We start from the raw sequence: 20,791 nt of genomic DNA, 5'->3' as shown, positions 1-20,791 counted from the left end.
TTACGTTGCGTGTTCCATCTCTCCGGAAAAGGCATCCTCCAGGCCGGGATGATATCTTAGGTCTTCACCCGGACAAATCTGCTCATCCACCCTCGATCCTTCCCCTCATCGATGTTCGAGAAGAATAATTTTTTGGATCGATGATGGAGCCTGATCAAACCTCAATAAAATCGAGGGCTATACATCCTGATCAAATGGTTGAGGGTAAAAGTCTCACCCCCAACCCCTTTGGTGAAATGGCAGAGCATCAATACTATCCTCCAGAAAGAAGGATAGATCTGACCAAGCGTCACTTGGTACTTGTCACAGAAGTTAAGGATGACCGGGTCTATCTCCGGAGGAGAAGATTCAGAAGAATTGTCAGGACCCAAGGTGAACGGGTAGGTATACACGTAAAGAAAGCCGGCCTTATGGTCCGTAATATTCTTATTAGGACCGGGAATCTCCACTTACACTGCCTCGTTCCATCAGCAGTCTATCCTCACCGTTTGTATGTTGGTCACGATGCTAATTTATCTAGAGACGTGCTCACACCGGCTCAGTATGGATGAAGTGGCATCAATGTTAAAATACTTTGACATATCGAGATTAGGTGGGGTACATTGTTTCAAGAAAGGAATTGCTCTAGCTTTCTCTTTAGATGATCGAGATGATGATGCAACTTCGTTCCGCCGAGGAACTGTTCTAGAAATCCTAGCCATATCAATGGTAAAAATTTCTCTAGAAAAAGATGAAAGAGTATCAAAGACAAAGGGTTCTGACTCGTGAATTTGGAGATGGGATGAAAGTAAGAAGTATCAAACAGTTGATGCATTTATAGGAACCGCTTGGGTAGCGGAAAGGACGAGCCAATGGCATTTCGTGGGTTCCTCGATTATTGCATTAGACGGCGACCTTTGCACGGTTTTCTAGAACATGGCATTTAATGCTCTTATCGGTTGATATCACGGCAGTGATATACTCGGAACGCCGACTCAAAATTGTTTCATGTTACTTCATTCCAGGAAACACGGAGACTATCTGTATACGGTGAGATCGGAGGGTCCGATTTCTCGCCATTAAGGTATTTTTAGGGAGTCATATCAATATCTCGAGGATGTGGGGTTGCGATCGAGTTCTCTCCCTTGAGGTTCATTTACGCTCGATCCAACGATGATCTCAAGGCTGGGAAATTCCCGAGGCGAGCAAATAGCACCAGTAGAGTCTAATATCATGTCTAGCCATCCCATCTCCGTATCTTTACAATTAATGCATTATGTACTATGTTGTATTTCCCCTCCAAAATAAAGGGGATCTCACCACTTTGTAAAGGGCTATTGTTGCTCCAACTATTCTACATAAGATCAATAATATCTCTCTCTCTTTTCTCTCTAACTTACACGCTCGAGACTACCTCTCTCGTTTATTGCTTTCATATTTGTTCTTCATTTATTGCTTGATATTGGCCACAAAGAGCCTCCTTTTAATTATATCCTAACTGTTATTCCCTTCTCGGTTACCCCCGATAGCTCGTGCTCGAGCCCAGGTATCGACCTCGAGGCCCCTCGCCGGTCAGCCTGAGGCCCGGATAGCAAGCCCCTCGGTTCTTTTATAACTCTGTTTTAGCTCGCTTTTCATCTTTTATCTTCGCGTATCTAGTATTAACTGCTCGAACAACTAGCATAAAAATAGGTCACGTATTTTTAGAGTCTCATCAATAAATTTAATTGTTATTACCATTTTTATAGTAAATACCTCTACATAAAGGATTAGACCTAATTTCATTCCCTTACCCTAGAGAACATATCAGATGAGAGAACACCCCAAAAAAATAGAAAAAAAAACTAGCAGCCTTCTCTAACAAAAGGAACAAGAATTGGATAGAAAGAAGCGGCCACCCTCCTTCCTCTCCTTCTTCTTTCTTCACTCATAACACACACAGAAGCTTATAATAAAAAATAGCTTAAAGCTTGTGGGTTCAAGCTTTGCATTTCAAATCTGGAAAAAAATATTTAAAAAAAAAAGAACATAAAACTTCTAAAGAAAAGGAGTTTCTGCGTTCGTTGGGGTTTCCATCGCTTGGCTTCACATTTTTGGGCTTTAAAGTTCGTGGTGAGCTTGGAGTGCTGTTGGTTCTGCTGCTAATTCTGCTTTAGAGGTCGGATTCTAGTTCGTGTTTATTTTCGGCCTGTATTTGGCTTGTTGCAGCCCTATTTCACCTTTTCCGAATTAGGTACGCACACATTAACTTGTAATTCACTTCTTTCATTTGAATAACTGGATTCATGAGATAAATGGTGTTTTGTGACTGTTGTTATTTTTCTATCATATACATATAATGTGATGCTTAGCCGGTTTAAATTTGATTTATCATGCCTATAATATCTGTAATTGGATAAAACCGAAGGTCCATCCCATGTGCTCAATTCGTTGTCTTCTCAAAGCAACCAGAGACAAATCTCTTGAATTCTAATCCTTTAATATTTTGGTTGCTCTTGGATCTAGCTCAAGGGAAAGAAATAATATTGTTTTTGCAATTACAAACTTTCTCGATTCTTTCTTCTTCTTTTTCTGCTGAAGTGAATGTTATTCCAATTGGGTTAGTTGAGATCAATTAATTGAAGATTTCTGTTGCAAATTTTGTCATTTATCTTGACTTTAATGTGAAGTAATTTTTCATTTGGGTAAGTTGTGATCAAGCAATTGAAGATTTGCACTTTGTATTCCGAAAAAAGATAGAAGTATTTTTACTGTGGAATTGCCTTTTTGTTGATAATGTATTGGGCCGTGGGAGTAGGGGAATGACCAAAGCCCACTAGTAATTAATAGTCTCATGTTTTAGGACTAGACTTGGTCGAAATGCATGAAATAAGAAATTTAAAAGAAAATGAGCATGAAATATCTTTTAGCAAAAGTGCTCCATAACCGCAGGCCTTTCACGCGTAATCTTAAAGTAGTTTAAAAATAATTCATAAACCTCGTAGCTTGCTTTAGGTGCGATTAGTAACAAAACATCATGATTATGGGTACGGTTCATGTGGCATGGTCACGATACATAATTCCAAATTTGGGTGTGCATTTCATGTGACCCAATCATAACTTCAAACAATATAAAATACACATGTTGTAGATCGTGGGTATGGTTCCAATGACGCGATTCGCAACGTATACAAAAACAAACAAGTGCGCGACATCGCGACTTGTTCAAACAAATTCCATAAATAAATAAAAGCGGTTATAAAATCAAAAATGCATAATAGGTTTAAAACATGTAATAAATCAGAAAATTAGGCCAATTATTAATAGTTGAGCGACCGTGCTAAAATCACGGAACCTGAAAATGCCTAACACCTTCTCCCGGGTTAACAGAATTTCTTACCCGATCTCTGTGTTTGCGGACTAAAAATAGAGTCAATTTTCCTTGATTTGGAATTTAAAATAAATCGGTGACTTGGGACACCATAAATTATTCCAAGTGGCGACTCTGAAAATTAAATAAATAATCTCATTTCGATTAATGTCACTTAAATTGGAAAAACTCCATATCCCCTCGGGAAAAAGGAGGTGTGACAACGGACGCACGTGGTTGAAATCGAGGCTGGGAACCTTTCGTACCGAGACCCATGAAAGATTAACGATATGCTCATTGTCGGGCGTGATAAAGCAACGCTCCCCGGTCCCAAAACGAGCTCTAAAACCTCGCAAAACATGGCAAACGGTCACGCACGACTAACAAAGAACGTGATATCTGTACCTAACCGGATATCACGGAGTAGATCTCGCCTGATGTCGGTTACAGATTAGTAATTAACGAGAAAGGAGAATTTTTACCTTTTTTAGACTTGTACTACGGATGAAACTCTCCTATTATATAAAGAGGGAGTTTTTCTTTGATAACACACATTGTAATTAGCAAATCAAGCTAATACAAATTCATTCTCTGTTTTCTAGCTGTTGCAAAATCTCTTTGTTTTGTTCTTTATTCGCAATTGGGTTCGAATCAAGGGACCGATCGAGAGCAAACTACTGTTCAATATAGATTCGGGCTAGGCCATAACATCGCGTTTGGTTTGGTCAATAATTTTGTCTTTAAATCGTTTATCCAATATTCTCGATTATTTGTATTGAATCAGTCTACATATCCTTTAAACCGCATACAAATTTAATTGTTATCCATGCATTTTAAGGATAAACAATGAGTCTTACCTTTTTTAGTTTATTTTAAATATAAAAAAAAGTAATACCTTCCTATATATAGTAGCTCTTTAATACTTTATCTTAATGACACTCCCTTAGATTACAAAATTCAAAGCGTATTTTTGGTATGTTACATACTCTTTAGTTTAGGACCACAAAACTCAAATATATTTTTTTACATTCAAAATCTTGCCTAAACTATAACTGTTCACATTCAAGTACTCCATTCTTTGGTCTTTCTGATTTTGATTAGCCGACCACCTGAAAGCAACATGAGAGCTACACTTTACCCTGGGGAATTGAATAATCAATGAAACATCGAGGAGGAAAAAAGATGGAAATTTCTAATATTCATGAAGTTAACAATTACGCCGAAGGAACAAATAATTAATGAATTTGTATAATCTAATAACAAGGAATAGATTCGCATTTGCCGTTGTACTATCTAAAATTGCACCATTTTGCTCTCTATTACACGGTCTATTCATACACATCCCATTAGCAAATTATCTCATAATTGCATGGAGCTTTAGCGTGAAAGGATTTGACACGATAAAAAAAATCTAAATTTACCCCTCAACTTTTCTCAGATTGGAGCTCTAGGGTTCAAGGAAAAAACGCTACTTTTTTCTAACTGCAAGGATAATATTAGACAAAAAAAAAGGATAATATTACTCAATTTCGAATAGTACATGACAAATTGAACCCTTTTCCATCTAACAAAAAATAAAATCAAATAAAATATAATCTACGAACGAGAATATATATTGCTTTGTCTTTCAACTCCAAAATCCAAATTAAACCTTGGTCTTTCTGATTTAGACTACCACCCTACCTCCTGAAAGCAACATGAATTGACAGCTAAACGTTACTAGGGAAGCAAGAATATTCAACGAAACTACGAGGTGAAACATAATTAAATTACGCCGAAGGAATAATATTACGAATAATTTTGTTATACTCTAGATTCTAACTTAGTTTAATTCGCGTTATTTCCAGGTTTTCTGCATGATTCTATATTATGTTCTTTCCTTTCGTCTAATTAACGTAGAGATTAAGGAAAAGTGTTGTCTTTTGTAGATAGAAGGCAAGCTGTTCTCCCAACTATTAAATTTGTAGGCCTGATGCAAATTGCTTTTGTAATTAATAATTTGAATGGACGTCGAAGAAACCTAGACATGACATGATGTTATATATATAATAACTTCCTTCCGTTTTCTTAGCTTTAGTTTTTTTACTGTCATTATTAAACCTTTGATCAGTACCGTATGACCTATAGGTCACAGTTCGAGCAATGGAACAAAGCGGTCACTAATGTTTATATTTGAGTCAACTGTCTACATTACACCTTTGGGTTGCGATTCTTCCCTATCCTTAGCTTTAGTTTTCTTACTGTCACTATTAAACCTTTGATCAGTATCGTATGACCTACAGGTCACAGTTCAAGCCGTGGAAGCGGTCACTAATACTTATATTTTGGTCGATTGTCTACATCACACCCTTTGGGATGCGACCTTTCCCCCGCCGGATCCTACTTGAATACGAAATGTTTTATGCATCAGGCTATTTTTATTATCAGTTTCGTCATGAACGTGGACTAATTCAGGCTATCGACAACCGGTAGGATTCCCAATCAATCACCTAAGGAGTGGAATAAAATATTGAGACTTGCCTTTATCAAGATAGAATAACTTTTTTCATGTAAGGCTCATATGGAACGTATGAATTGGTTCTTAGGTAAGAAATGAATAAATAAATAAACAAATAAATAATGACACAGAATGATAAGAACAGGAACGAATACGGCAAAGGCTTTTTGGCTGATATCTTTGGAAAAGAAAATCAAGCAAAAGGGAAAGAAACTTGCAGTTTCTTTTTTGGTTCCATCAAATCTGAAATCGTTCCAAGTTCTAACGAATTTATTATTTTAAAAGATTTATTATATTTAGATTGTTTTTAATATTGATCATGAACTTCTTGTAATCTATTATGAGCTTTAACCGGCTATGTTTTGCAGAGTCAAAGAGCCATTGTATAGTCGATGATTCTATTTTAATTTTTTAATATTATTTGTAGCATATTTTAATTATCTCCAGTGTAATCAGCTCAGTACTGATGAGGCAAACAATAAATGGCTTCTTCCATTTTTAATTACATGAACATAATTGGAACTTGTCCTTTGGTCCAATCGTTAGAGGAGAAGATTTAATGTCAGCTATTCATATAAGTAATTAAATATAAGCATACTTTCTCTAATAACGTAAATTTTCGATGATATAATCATACACTTCAATGTGACATAGGTATGTGAAAATTAATTCTTCGGCACTTCTTCAACTTCATAAAAATGTCCACTTTTTGCAACAAAAAGAAAAAAGAAGATTCAAAAATTTTAACCCTTTTCCTAAAAATAACTCGTGTATCCACAAAAAAATTAGTTGTACAAACAAGTGCAGATCTTTTTAGTTCCATTTCTTGGTCTTTCTGATTAACTTCACCGGACCATCAAATATTGTGATGAGATGGATATAATCCATTTACTCTTAACTAAATGTTTTGGATTCGTTCTAGGAATGAAAAAAATATTGGTGAAAACGCTTTTTCTTTAATAAACCTTATGCGATGCGAATTCAGATTAATTAGGGTTCCTAATATGATATCGGACACCAAGCAAAAATCAAAAAATAAAAATAAAAACTCCACATGAAAGCAACATAACAGCTAACCTTACTAGGGAAGAATATTCAATGAAACTACAAGGAGGAAAAGAGGAGATCATTTCTAGTCAACATATACAGATAGAGAAGGAAACAAAATAATGAATTTCATTATAATATAACTTATTCCATTCATTCAAATATGTTTGCTTCATCTACATGATGTCTTACGTGTAGAATTTAATAAAAGTGCTAGTTCTACGTGAAAACAACGCTATGTCTCCCGATATTTAAAAGTAGGCCCAACACAGAACTCTTGTGATTATTTTACTAAGTTAATGGTACTAATAACTAAAATCATGTTACAGCCGAAACATGAAAAAAAGAAACCGCGGTCAAAATCGCAAAAATATATAAAATTTATATATTTTCTATATATAACATAGAGAAATGTATATATATAAAAAAATACATATTTTTCGATTATTATTTTTTAAAGCGGCTATACAATATCATTTTTCCAAAACAAAAAGTACTTATTAGCTTTTAAATGAGATTTCACACAATTTAATAAAATACTAAAGCAAGCAAACGTCCAATATCTATATATCTCCACCATCAATAAATTTCTCTTTATTCTAGATTTTTTTTACGCTCCTTATAGTGTAATCCTTAGTTGAAGAAAGAAGGGAATCACATCAAAATAATATAAACCTATGCCTAATTTCATCAATGAATCATTAAAGAACGTAAATTTAGCGAGACCAATATAATCTTTTTCAACGAACTAAGGCAAAAGTCTAGAGCGGTAAAAATCCAAATATTTCAGAGATAAAAAAGATGAATTGTCTCAATTCTACCATTAAATTTGAACCATAACTCTTGCATAAAGGTGATACTCGAATCGCTAAGTTAAGTAGGTCATTTGTCATTCCAAAGAGAACCAAATAAAACGCATCCAAAATATTTCCACGTGAGAGCTTTAACAATATTATGATTTGCTCTACTTGGGGGCTTTTCTCTAGTTATACATGTGAAGATAGAAGATAAAAATGGAAGTCAACAATAAATTAAAGCAAACAAGAACATCTCTAATTGAAAATATTCTCTTCATTCTTATAATGTTAATTTTTTTTCAAAAGATAGAAATAGACAACAAAAGGACCTCATTTCTCTTCCCACTTTCCCATATAATTACCACCAGAAACAAGCAAAAAGTAGAGAGCATATTTCATCTTAAGCTCCAAAAAACACAAATTCACAAACATGCATCATATATATAGTATATGTTAAAAGGTCCAAAATTAAACAGGAACTGTCCTTCCACTATTCTTCATTTCTGTTCCACTTTCCTCTTCCCCTTCATTTTCCCTTGACATTTCTTCCAATGATTTTCCTTTGGATTCTGGCACCAAAAATGTGAACACCATTCCTAAGAAGTTAACACAACCTAAGACAATCAGTGAATTTCTCACACCAATTCCAGCAGGGTAACCGGCATCAGCCTTTTTTCGATCTGTTGGCTGAGCAGCGTACAAGAATCCGAATGCACCAATCATTGCTCCTGCTTTTCCAGCTGCTGCTGATATTCCATGGCATGTTGACCTAAGCCTGGCTGGGAAAATCTCCGCGGGGACAACAAATGTTGTGGCGTTTGGACCAAAATTCGCGAAGAAAAAGGTAAGTGAGTACATGATCACGAACCCGATTCTGTTATCCTTTAGAGTCCAATGATGATATGGAATGGCTAAGGCAAACATGAATACTGTCATGAAGAAGAATCCCATTAACTGAATTGCAAATCGACCTATTTTGTCGATGAAGAATACTGTGAACCAGTAACCAGGAACAGTACTGCAAAGGGCGATAAGAGTTTGCGCCCTTGCAATTTTGTAAACTTCCTCCAACGCATTCATGGTTTGCGCTGGAGGAATCCATCCAATTGCGCTGAAAATGTCCTTTTGGAAAAGGTTTTGACTGTAGAAAGCAATGTCCAACAAGAACCATGTACTAGCAGTTCCAAGCAAGTGAAGTCCATGGCGACGGAGGAACTCCTTAGAAAACAAACCAAACTCATTCCTAGTGTTTTGAGAAACATTCTCAACTTTCTCTTGCTCTTCTTCAATATCGACTTGCAACACTTTAGACATGTCGTTAGCTGCCTGTTTTAAGTTCTTGGCCACCAATGCAGTATAACGAGCAGTTTCAGGCATCTTCATACGCCAGTAATAAGTCATTGCAGCTGGGATTGCACCAAACATTAGAATTATGCGCCACACGAAATCAGCCTGAGAGACTGTTGAACCAAGAGGGTCAGTCTGATATGTTTGTGCAGGAAACGCGCCCTTAAATGCAGCAGAAACAATGATTGCTACCATTCCACCAGCCAAAATTCCAAAACCTTGCATTGCAAAAACAGCAGCAATGAACGCGCCACGCGTCTTTTTGTTAGCATACTCGGACATGATAGTAGCAGAAAGAGGATAATCACCACCAATGCCAAAGCCTAACCAAAACCTGAAGAAACAAAGTGTAGTCATAACACTTTTTGGTGTATGACCAAAAGAGAGTCCTGAGGCTATTGAACAAATAACCATCATCATAAGAGTCATTCCATAAACTCTTTTTCTTCCCATCTTATCTCCGAGCCACCCGAAAAACAGTTGTCCAGCAAGGGTCCCACAGAATGCGACTCCATTTACAGCAGCCGAGACATTAGGAGGGAGAGTTCCAGGTTTCGGTGCCCCGTCGTGGTGGTAGTAAATCCGGCCAAGCAATTTTGTGACCAAAGAAATGCAGAAAAGATCATAAGCATCAGTAAAGAAGCCCATACCAGCAATAACAATTGCTGTAAAGTGATACAATTGTGTTTTTGCTACATCTAGTGCATTTAGCACTTGCAATTGATCTTTAGCCATGACTATACTTTCTCAACCCTTAAATTCCTGCAAAAAACAAAACAAGAGAGGGTAAATTATAAGGATTCCACTTGCATATATTGACAATGATCTTTTTTTAACACTAGTAGTGTATTTTGACCTATTATATAACAAAGAGTTAAATGTTGAGGTAACTAATCCCAATTTATTAATGGTTTACACTGTTGTCAGTGTACATAAGTTAAACTCAAACTATACACTATTGAAAAAAACAGGGATTAGCAATGTGCAAATTCTGTAGCTAAACAGCAAAGCCCGTCACTAATCCTACTTAACGACCAATTAAAAAAATTGTTTTTTATGAGCGATTTAAAAACAAATTAGTGACGAAATTCGTAGCTAATTCTAGTTTTTTTAGTAGCGATAGAACCAAACAAGAAGATGATTTTGGATGGAATTAATCAAAGCTTATCTGAATAATTAAGTTAAGTAGTTTGACAAGTAGGGGGTGGAAGTTAAACTAAATTTCAGAACCAAACAAGATATTTATGATGGAATTAATCAAAGCTAATCTGAATAATTAAGTTTGTAATTTGTCCAGCAGGGGGGTAGATATGACTTCTTGGTAAAAGACAAAAGTAGGGGACCCCAGAGTCATTTTCCTGCCTACTTTTCAAAGTTTGCGACTTAAGCTGTGTACTTTATGGCTATTTATGTGAAAACAATAAAGAAGCGTTTAATAGTCAAAATTGAAAAAATAGGTTAGAAATTACATCAGCTATAGTACTACTATTATAACAGCTATTTCCAGGAAGGGACTCATAGATTCTTTTAGATTCTGGCTGATGTTATCATCACAATTAATTGGTGAAAAAATAAACTTCAGTCAAAAAGACACACAATTTATTTAAACTACTAGAGTATAAATAAATTAAAATATTTTGTACATATGGAGTGGTTGATATGTAGTCAAATGAAGCTTAAAGTTCCTGTCAAAGAACAATAATTGAGAGAAAATACGTATACTAAAGTTTTCTCTGATAGTCCATAGTATGAAGTCATGCACCTGATACAAAAGTATATTTTTAAAGGGATATTATATTTTTGTAAAGTTTTAAAAAGGGGAAGACTTTTCAAAAACATAGGAAGAAGGTACATGTGAACCACAATTCTAGAAGACAAGTTAGTACTTTTCATGAACAGAGATACTAAACAAACCTAAATAATGGACCAGAAAAATGTCTTTTTTTGGTACATCAAATTAAAAAGCCATGTTACATCAAGGTTTGTTGTACGAGGGTTTTTGAATAGCGCCATAAACACAAAAGAAACACTATAAGATCCCGTTTTAGACATAGATTTTTTTTTTTACTTTTTTCAAAAAAATAAAATTGAAAATATTGTTTGTTTATGGTTGATTAGTTTTTGAAAAACAAAATGAAGAAAAAAAATTCCAAGTTCCAAAAAATGGCCGAAATTTTTTCTTTCCCTCGTAATATTTTAATTTTTTTTCAAGTAAAATACACGTCTAAAAACAATTTAAACAATGTGCCATCTACTAAATATCCATCCCTGCACAATTGTTTTTGGAGGGGCGGGGACAATTTTTTTTTTTTTTTTTTTTGGATTCATGAAAGGGGAAAATGAGGAGGGAGAGAGACACTTCAACCTCTATGATTCATAAAATCCATCATTAATTTAACCAAAAACTGGTTCACATTTGCAAAAAAGGATACAGTATAAAATTGAAAAACATGAAGGAGAAAAGGCATTAGAATTCTAAAATCATTTAAGATTTCATTTAGCTTGATTTCCTACATCGTTAATCTGCTAAAAATTCCTTTTTTTTTAAATGAAAACAAAAGAAAGTTATATCAGTATATAGGCATGAATATTTAAACTAGAGCATATACGCATTGATCAATTCCTCTTATTTTTCAATTAAAAACAACCAAAAACTCAGAATTTTCACTTCCTCCATTAAAACACACATGCATGGAAGTATGAACACACACACAAGAAACAAACAAACAAACAAACAAAAGGTGTTAAAGGAAAGATTTTTACACTGACCTTAAATGATTTTCTCCACGAAATTTTCAATTCCACAGAGTGCAACAGAATCAAGAACAGCAGAGAAGCAGAAAGCTAAAAGCTTGGAAATTTCAATGAAGAAAATTTCCAATAAAATTTTACGTTCAAAGGCTTAACAAAAAGCCAAAAATAAAAACTCTGATTTTTGCATTTATTAATTAGCTTCTCTGTATCAGAAATCTCTGAGTAATGAAGAGAAGATGGAGAATTAGTGCCGTATTTAAAGGGCTTTTTGATGCTGGCATCTTCTTAAGGTATATTCCTTCTATTCGCCCGCTTTTTAGAGTTGTACACCATTATGATCTTGCCACGTAATGTATGGGTCCCACAGGATGGTCTTATTTCCTCACGTGGCATGATCAGAGGAGTTCTGAGTTCTGTTCTTAGGTGTAAGTCAACGGAGTCACGTACATCACCCCCACTTACAGAGTGTTGACCACCCTAGTTAATTCTATGTATTCCCTTATAAAATTGCATTTATTTCCCTACTTAGTTCTATCTATTCCCTTAAAAAAATAAATTAATATTTTTTTTAATATTAATCTGGATTTTCATTATCCCCAAACAAAACAAAAAACGGTACTGAATTCTAAACTACTGCTATTTTTTGCGGTATTAGTCGCTTTGCAAATTGAATTGTTCCAAGATTTGACGTTTTATAAAAATTTATTATTAGTATCACTTTGAGTATTTATTAGTTGATATATTTAAGAGAATGATATGGATTATTATTCTTATATTAATGCTATTAAATATCTTTTTGATGTAAGAGAAACATAAAAGATTACAAGATAATATTGGAACTAAGGTAGTATTGAAAGAGATAATTGTTCCCAATGTTATACTTGACCGATTGATGCCATATGAATAACAACTTACGGATTTCATATTCTAATTTTGTTAAAATATTCAATGTAAGTATATCTATTTCATTTTTGATGGATAAGTTTTTTAAGGCTTGGGTTTGTAGATTATAACCGGTTACGTGACATATTAATTGAGGTATGTACGAGTTATATTGGAATCTTATATCATCACAAAAGAGATACAATCGACGACCTTAAGTTAATCGCTTAAATTTATCTTAAAGGATGTAATGAACCCAATATCCAAAACCAACGATTGATATATTAATACTTGAGAACAAAGAAATTACACTAAGAAGAGGAGAGTACACTACTAGAATTCCTGTAAAAAGCGACCAAAAATTAGCGACCAAATTTGGTCTGTCAAGAAAAGCGACCAAAGTTGGTCGCCAAACTGCCAAAAATAATAAAAAAAATATTTGAAATACTTTAGCGACCAAAGTTGGTAGCTATTTGGCCGCAAATTTAGTCAAATTGTTGACTGGACTAGTCAAACTTGCTTGGTCAAATATATACTGATATTAGCAACCAATATTGGTCGCTAAAGTGGGACCCACATTAAATTTGTTAATAATTTTATTATAAAATATAAATATATATAATTTAAAACTTGCGACCAACGTTGGTCGCTAATTGAAGGATAAGTTGATAGCGACCAACATTGGTCGCTAACATGGGACCCAGTTATAATATTTTAATAAATATATATTTATTTAAAAAAAATTAAAATATAAATAAATATAATTCAAAAGCTAGCGACCAAAGTTGGTCGCTTAATGAAATAGAGACCAACGTTGGTCGCCAATGTGGGACCCAGTTCTAACGTTTAACAATTTTTATTATTAATTTAAATATTATATAAAATATAAATAAATCTGATTAAAATTTAGTGACCAAATTTGGTCGCTAAATTAAATTCATGTACTGTTAGTGACCAACTTTGGTCGCTAAATTAAATTCATTTACAGTTAGCGACCAAAGTTGGTCTCTATATGGTCAAAATTAAAAATCACTTTTGTATTTACTATGTAAATAATATAAATGTAAGTCGTTAACACTTTTGTAATACAAGGGATGAATAGTACTACGAAGCGGGCGTGTGTGTCTATATATATAATATATATATATACTTACGCTATATACTATGCACTAAGTATAAGTGTACTTACGCTATACTATGCACTAAGTATAAGTGTATTAGGTAATACTGTATCGAATATAGCTTATATATATATAATATATGTACTTACGCTATACTATGCACTAAGTATAAGTGTATTAGGTAATACTGTATCGAATATAGCTTATATATATATAATATATGTACTTACGCTATACTATGCACTAAGTATAAGTGTATTAGGTAATACTGTATCGAATATAGCTTATATATATATAATATATATATACTTACGCTATACTATGCACTAAGTATAAGTGTATTAGGTAATACTGTATCGAATACAACTTATATATATAATATATGTACTTACGCTATACTATGCACTAAGTATAAGTGTATTAGGTAATACTGTATCGAATACAGCTTATATATATATAATATATGTACTTATCGAATATAGCTTATATATATATATAATATATGTACTTACGCTATACTATGCACTAAGTATAAGTGTATTAGGTAATACTGTATCGAATATAGCTTATATATATATAATATATGTACTTACGCTATACTATGCACTAAGTATAAGTGTATTAGGTAATACTGTATCGAATACAGCTTATATATATATATATATATATATATATATATATATATATATATATATATATATATATATATATATGTACTTACGCTATACTATGCACTAAGTATAAGTGTATTAGGTAATACTATATCGAATATAGCTTATATATATATAATATATGTATTTACGCTATACTATGCACTAAGTATAAGTGTATTAGGTAATACTGTATCGAATATAGCTTATATATATAATATATGTACTTACGCTATACTATGCACTAAGTATAAGTGTATTAGGTAATACTGTATCGAATATAGCTTATATATATATAATATATATATACTTATGATATAGCTTATATATATAATATATATATACTTACGCTATACTATGCACTAAGTATAGACTGTTTGACCAAAATAGCGACCAACGTTGGTCGCCATTTTTGACCGTTTGACCAAAAGGCGACCAAAGTTGGTCGCTTTTGTAGGATATAAATATATATATATATATATATATATATATATATATATATATATATATATATAAGAGGAAAATAATTATTTTATTTATTTATTTTCAAATATAGCGACCAAAGTTGGTCGCCATTTTGGTCAAACTGTCAAAAATGGCGACCAACGTTGGTCGCTATTTTGGTCAAACTGTCAAAAATAATTTGGCTACCAAAATAGCGACCAAGTTTGGTCGCTATTTTTTTTAACAGGAGCCAAAACGGGTTTCAGGTCCATTCTTTCAAAATTATTCCCCAAATTAAAATCTTTCTCCTCTAACACTCAAAACCCATTCCCCCCTCCGACTTCCAGCAGCAGCGACGCTCCCGCCACCGGCGACCCCTGACGGCAGCAGCAAATTCCGGCGACCTCCACTCCCAAGGTTAGTTTCTCTTTCCTTTCTTTTAGTTTTCCGAAAAACAGTGATTTTAGGGGTTCAATTCCAATATATTAGGGATCAAAGTTATATATTATTTGTTCAACTATGTTTAGTTCAAAGTTAATTCCATGTTAGGGTTTAATTTCTCCATGTTAGGGTTCAATTTCTCCATGTTAGTGTTCAATTTCTCCATGTTATATATTATTTGCAATTTTTAGGGTTCTTTTTAATACTTTTAGGGTTCAAATAAATTAACTATTTAGGTAGACTAATTTATATATGGGGTTAAATTTTATTTTATGAAGCAACAATAATAGGATATGAATTGGACTTTTAGTTAACTAAAAAAGATTAGGCTATGAATTAACTAATTTAATTTGTTCTTGCTTTATTTAAATAGATGGAACATCGTTCTTGGATGTACAATAGGAATTATCCTAATCGGCGGGGATTGCGGGAGGATTTTGTAGAAGGGGTTGAGGACTTTATTAGACATGCAATGTCACTTTCGCCATACATAAAAGAAGGAGTAATTAGGTGCCCTTGTGTTAAGTGCGACAGTATGAAGTTTAGAAAACCGGAGGAAGTTAAGGTTCATCTTTATATGGTGGGGTTTATAGCGAATTACTTTGTGTGGACTAATCAAGGAGAGATGGATGGTAGCCACGGGATATTTCATAACATGGTTGTTGGTGAAAGTAGTAGGTCGAGGGAGAATAGAAATAGTGATTCCAGAATTCATGATATGGTTGTGAATGCTTTTGGAATGCACTTTGGGGGTGAGCCCAACGAAAATGTTGAACAAACTCCTAATGATGAAGCAAGACATTTTTATGAATAGTTAGAGGAAGCTAGTCGTCCACTACGTGAAGGACGTCCGCACTCTGAGTTGTCTGTTGCAGTTAGATTACTAAGTATCAAATCTAATTGGAATATTTCTCAAGCAGCCATGGATTCTTTCATTGACCTTATGCGTGAACTAGTTGACGAGGAAATCGAATTACCTGGTGATTTCTATAAGGCAAAGAGATTAGTTTCTAAGTTAGGACTTTCGTCAATGAGAATTGATTGTTGTGAAGATGGTTGCATGTTATATTATAAAGATGATGCAAATTTAAGCAGTTGTAAATTTGCGGAAAGTCTCGTTTCAAGAGGCTTTCCAGCGGGAAGATGGTCTCTATCAAGGCGATGAAGGTTCCATTTTAGAGAAAAGGCACCAGATCAGGGGGTGCTCTTCTATCCTTTTGGTAGGGCATTCTCATTGGATACGTTTTTGCGTAAAGTCTCATTTCAAGAGGCTTTCCAGCGGGAAGATGGTCGCTATCAAGGCGATGTATTATTTACCTCTTATACCTAGGCTAAAGAGGTTATATGCGTCGATGAGTTCTGCTCCTCATATGAGATGACACTTTGAAAATAGAAGACCACCTGGTGTTATGTGTCATCCTTCAGATGGAGAAGCTTGGAAGCACTTTGATAGGACATATCCATATTTTGCTAGTGAACCAAGGAACATTCGGTTAGGTCTGTGTGCGGATGACTTCACGCCTTTTTCTATATCTGCGACACTGTATTCATGTTAGCCTGTCTTTCTTACACCTTATAATCTACCACCCGAGTTATGCATGACTAGTCCATATATATTCTTAAATTGTATTATCCCCGGTCCACGTAATCCGAAAAGTTTGATAAATGTATATTTGCAACCTTTGATTGATGAGCTAAAACAATTGTGGTACGATGGTGTTGAAACATATGACATATCAACCAAGCAGAATTTCAATTTGTGTGCTAATTTAATGTGGACAATTAATGATTTTTCTGCGTATGGAATGTTGTCTGGGTGGTTGACTGCTGGGAAGCTAGCTTGTCCTTACTGCATGAAAAATAGTAAAGCGTTCACTTTGAAACATGGCCGAAAGCAATCATGGTTTGATTGTCATCGTCAATTCTTGCTTGAGGGTCATGAGTTTAGAAGGATGAAAAATGCTTTCAAAAAGAATAAACTGGAATATGATTATCCACCTCCGATACTTTCAGGTGATGAAATTTGGGAGAGGGTCCAGAACTTCAGTAAAGTTACTGAAGTTCCACCGCATAGATTCCTCGGATACGGTGTTACTCATAATTGGACCAAACAGAATATATTTTGGGAGTTGCCTTATTGGAAGGATAATCTTCTCTGTCACAACCTTGATGTCATGCATATTGAGAAGAATTATTTTGACAATTTGTTCAACACAGTGATAGATGTTAAAGGTAAGACAAAGGATAGCCCGAAGGCTAGAATGGACTTACAAGAATATTGCAGGCGGCCTGAATTACACTTGCAGACAGCAAACAATGGTAAGTTATTCAAGCCCAAAGCAAGTTACACATTCACTTTGGAGGAAAGACGACAGATTTGTGATTGGGTAACGAAATTGAAGATGCATAAGGGTTATGCGTCGAATTTTGAGAAAAAAGTTGATATGAAGGTAGGGAAGTTGAGCCATTTGAAAAGTCATGACTGTCATGTTTTCATGGGGACCTTAGTGCCTATTGCGTTTTCTGGTTTGCCTGAAAGAATCTGGAAATCCATCACTGAGATTAGTTTGTTTTTCAAAGACTTGTGTTCTTCCACATTAAGGGAAGAAAACCTACGCCGGATGGATCAGAACATTCGTGTAACTTCGGGTAAGATGGAAAAGATATTTCCATGTGGGTTTTTTGATGTGATGGAACACCTTCCAATCCACCTTGTACACGAGGCACAACTTGGAGGGCATGTTCAATGCAGATGGATGTATCCCTTTAAGAGGTAATATTATAGTCCATATATAATTTTCTGTTTTATTTGAATGTTCTTGGCTAACCTGAAATTATGTAGGACAATTGGCAAATGCAAACAATTTGTTAAGCAGAGGAATAGAATTGAAGGATCTATATGCGAAGCTTATCTTGCAAAGGAAACTGCTCATTTTTGTTCTTATTATTTTGAGAGCAACGTGCCATGTGCTAGGAATAGGCCCAACAGGCACACGGTCGACCTTACGAATGATCCATTATATCCGCCTATGTCCATATTCAATCAACCAGGCTGATGTTCTAAGGATGGTAGAAAGAGAAATTTGAGTGATATGGAGTTCAAGTCAGCTACACTTCATGTGTTGCTAAATTATCCCGAAGTAGTACCATTTCTCAAGTAAGTATTGATTTAAAAGTTATCAAAATATAAAATTTACTGTGATTACATCTCAATGCAACTACTAAAAATATTTGATGTGTCACAGTCACTTCGTGGGTCAATTTGGCCAAGATGCTATATATACGGCATTTCATAGGTGGTTCAAACAATTTATAAGTATATCCTTAAAATATTCTAACACTATGTAGGTAAACAATGTTTGGAAGTTATGCTAACTTATGAATTTTGTTAACAATATGTAGGTAAATGATCCAAATAATGGTGTAAATCAATTTTTGAAAGATATATCTTGGGGACTTAGGGTTGAGGTCACAACATATTCCAAGTACGTTGTGAATGGTTATAAGTTTCATACAGAGGGTTGCTCTAAAAATAAAAAAAAGCAACAACAGTGGGGTGAGGGTTCAAGGTGGTGATGGAAACCAAGTTGGAGATATTGATTATTATGGTGTGCTCAAAGAAATAATAGAACTAGAATATTCAGGTAGGCCATTTAAGAAAATTATTCTCTTTAGATGCAAGTGGTTTGACCCAAATCCAACAAGAGGTACGAGAGTACACAATCAATACAACATAATTGAGGTTAATCATACGAGGGAGTATGATCGCTATGATCCTTTCATAATTGCACATAATGTTAGGCAAGTGTATTATGCTCCTTATCCATTTCGGTGGAATAAGTCTGATTGGTGGGTTGTAATCAAAACTAAGTCTGTAGGTAGGGTCAAAGTCGAGAATGTGTTGGATGTTGCATATCAAAATGATATCTCCAGTGTTCACCAAATAGTGGACGAACTTTTAGAAAATGATTTGGAACATTCTGAACACATATTGGAAGAAGTTGATATAAATGAAGTAAGAATTATAGAAAACGAGGAAGAATAATCAACTGATGAAGCTCAAACTAGTGAGGAAGAAGAATTCTCTGACGAGGAAGAATACGTCGATGAACTTTAAAAAGTTGGTTTCTTCGATAACTCTCGTTTATAGATAGTTTTCTTATATGTTTCAATCTAAATATGTATTATATTATGCAAATGACAGGCAAGGGTCGAGGTAACAATGAAGGTAGTGGTTCTCGGGGTCGAGAAAAGGCTAGGAAGCAAAAGAGGGGGGTAGAAGATACTACTCATCAATCTTTTCCACCATCTTCTGATTTGCCTATCACTATGCCACAGCCTCTACCCCATGGCTATACTGAGCTGCCACAGCATCACCAGCCCTACACCTTCGTGCAGACCCCGGGTGTTTCTTCACAGGGCCATCGGACTGTGCGTCCGACATACAGTCCACCTGCCTCACTACCACATGGATCCCACCCAACAGTATCACATGGATCGCATCGATCCATGTCACAGCCACATGGATCACAGCCATCAGTGTCACAGCCAGTCGGGTCACAACCACTCGGGTCACAGTAGTCAGTATCACAGCCACTTGCGATCCGTGCAGCTATGTCGCAGTCACAAGGATCACATCTATCGTCATCAGCGACTCCACCTATTGGAGGCCTTCGCTTGCGGGATAGTAGCTTTGACCCCCCTACTCCTTCCACACATGCCTCTGATACACATGTTTCGGACGATGATGCTGATGCTGCTACTGCTTCTGACGAGGAGGTGCATTATGATCAGTATGGCAGGATCATCATAGTCCCTGAGGGTGATGGGTAAGAGTTATTTGTTATTTTTATGTTTATTTTTTTGTATAGTTTTTACTAAGATATTAATTTGTTTTATTTATTAAAATGCAGGTTCCTCCCGAGTAATATCACTACGATGATAATCACCAAAGCAACCAGAAAGCTTTATGATGCCCCTTATGCGTCTTGGCGTGAATTCCCATTCTCACTGAAGGAGGCAATTTTCAATGAATTTAAGGTATAAATGTTCTTTTAAGCAGTATAATTATTTATATTTATGATATTTTTATATAATATTTAACTTTTAAAATACAGAGCAAGTGTGTATGGGAACACCAGTATAGCGCGGACGTAGCTGCAAATTTTAATCTCAAATTTCGCAAGCGGTTGTCGCATTTTTTCTCCATAGCTAGACAGCTGAACCAGAAGTCTGGCTGGTTGCTTCAGGAGTTTTGGGATGATTTGCAAAGGCAATGGCTTACTGCAGAGTTCTTACAGAAGAGCGAAAAGGGAAAGAAAGCTCGCGCATCTGAGAAGGGAGGATCATTGCATACTGGAGGTGCGGTCAGCCAGGGGACAATAAAAAGAAGAATGGTACGTAATTGCTTAATTTATTTTAATTTTCAAAGTATATCTATTATATTTATTAATTAAAATTTATGAGTTTTCAGGAAAAGAAGT

General features: G+C 34.9%; 1 protein-coding gene across 1 annotated transcript; it reads right to left on the bottom strand.

The window, feature by feature from the left end:
* Positions 1-7,925: 7,925 nt before the first annotated feature.
* On the bottom strand, positions 7,926-11,982 carry LOC107809942 (inorganic phosphate transporter 1-4-like). Its single transcript, NM_001325846.1, is given in 2 exon segments — positions 7,926-9,778; positions 11,786-11,982. A coding segment is annotated over 1 exon segment (1,614 nt). The 5' UTR covers positions 9,752-9,778; positions 11,786-11,982; the 3' UTR covers positions 7,926-8,137.
* Between the last annotated feature and the right edge of the window lie 8,809 nt (positions 11,983-20,791).

The sequence above is a fragment of the Nicotiana tabacum genome, chromosome 7, assembly GCF_000715075.1.
Source record: "Nicotiana tabacum cultivar K326 chromosome 7, ASM71507v2, whole genome shotgun sequence".
Classification (NCBI taxonomy): Eukaryota; Viridiplantae; Streptophyta; class Magnoliopsida; order Solanales; family Solanaceae; genus Nicotiana; species Nicotiana tabacum.
Note: the sequence above shows the minus strand (reverse complement) of the source record. Positions and strands in the feature narration are given on the sequence as shown.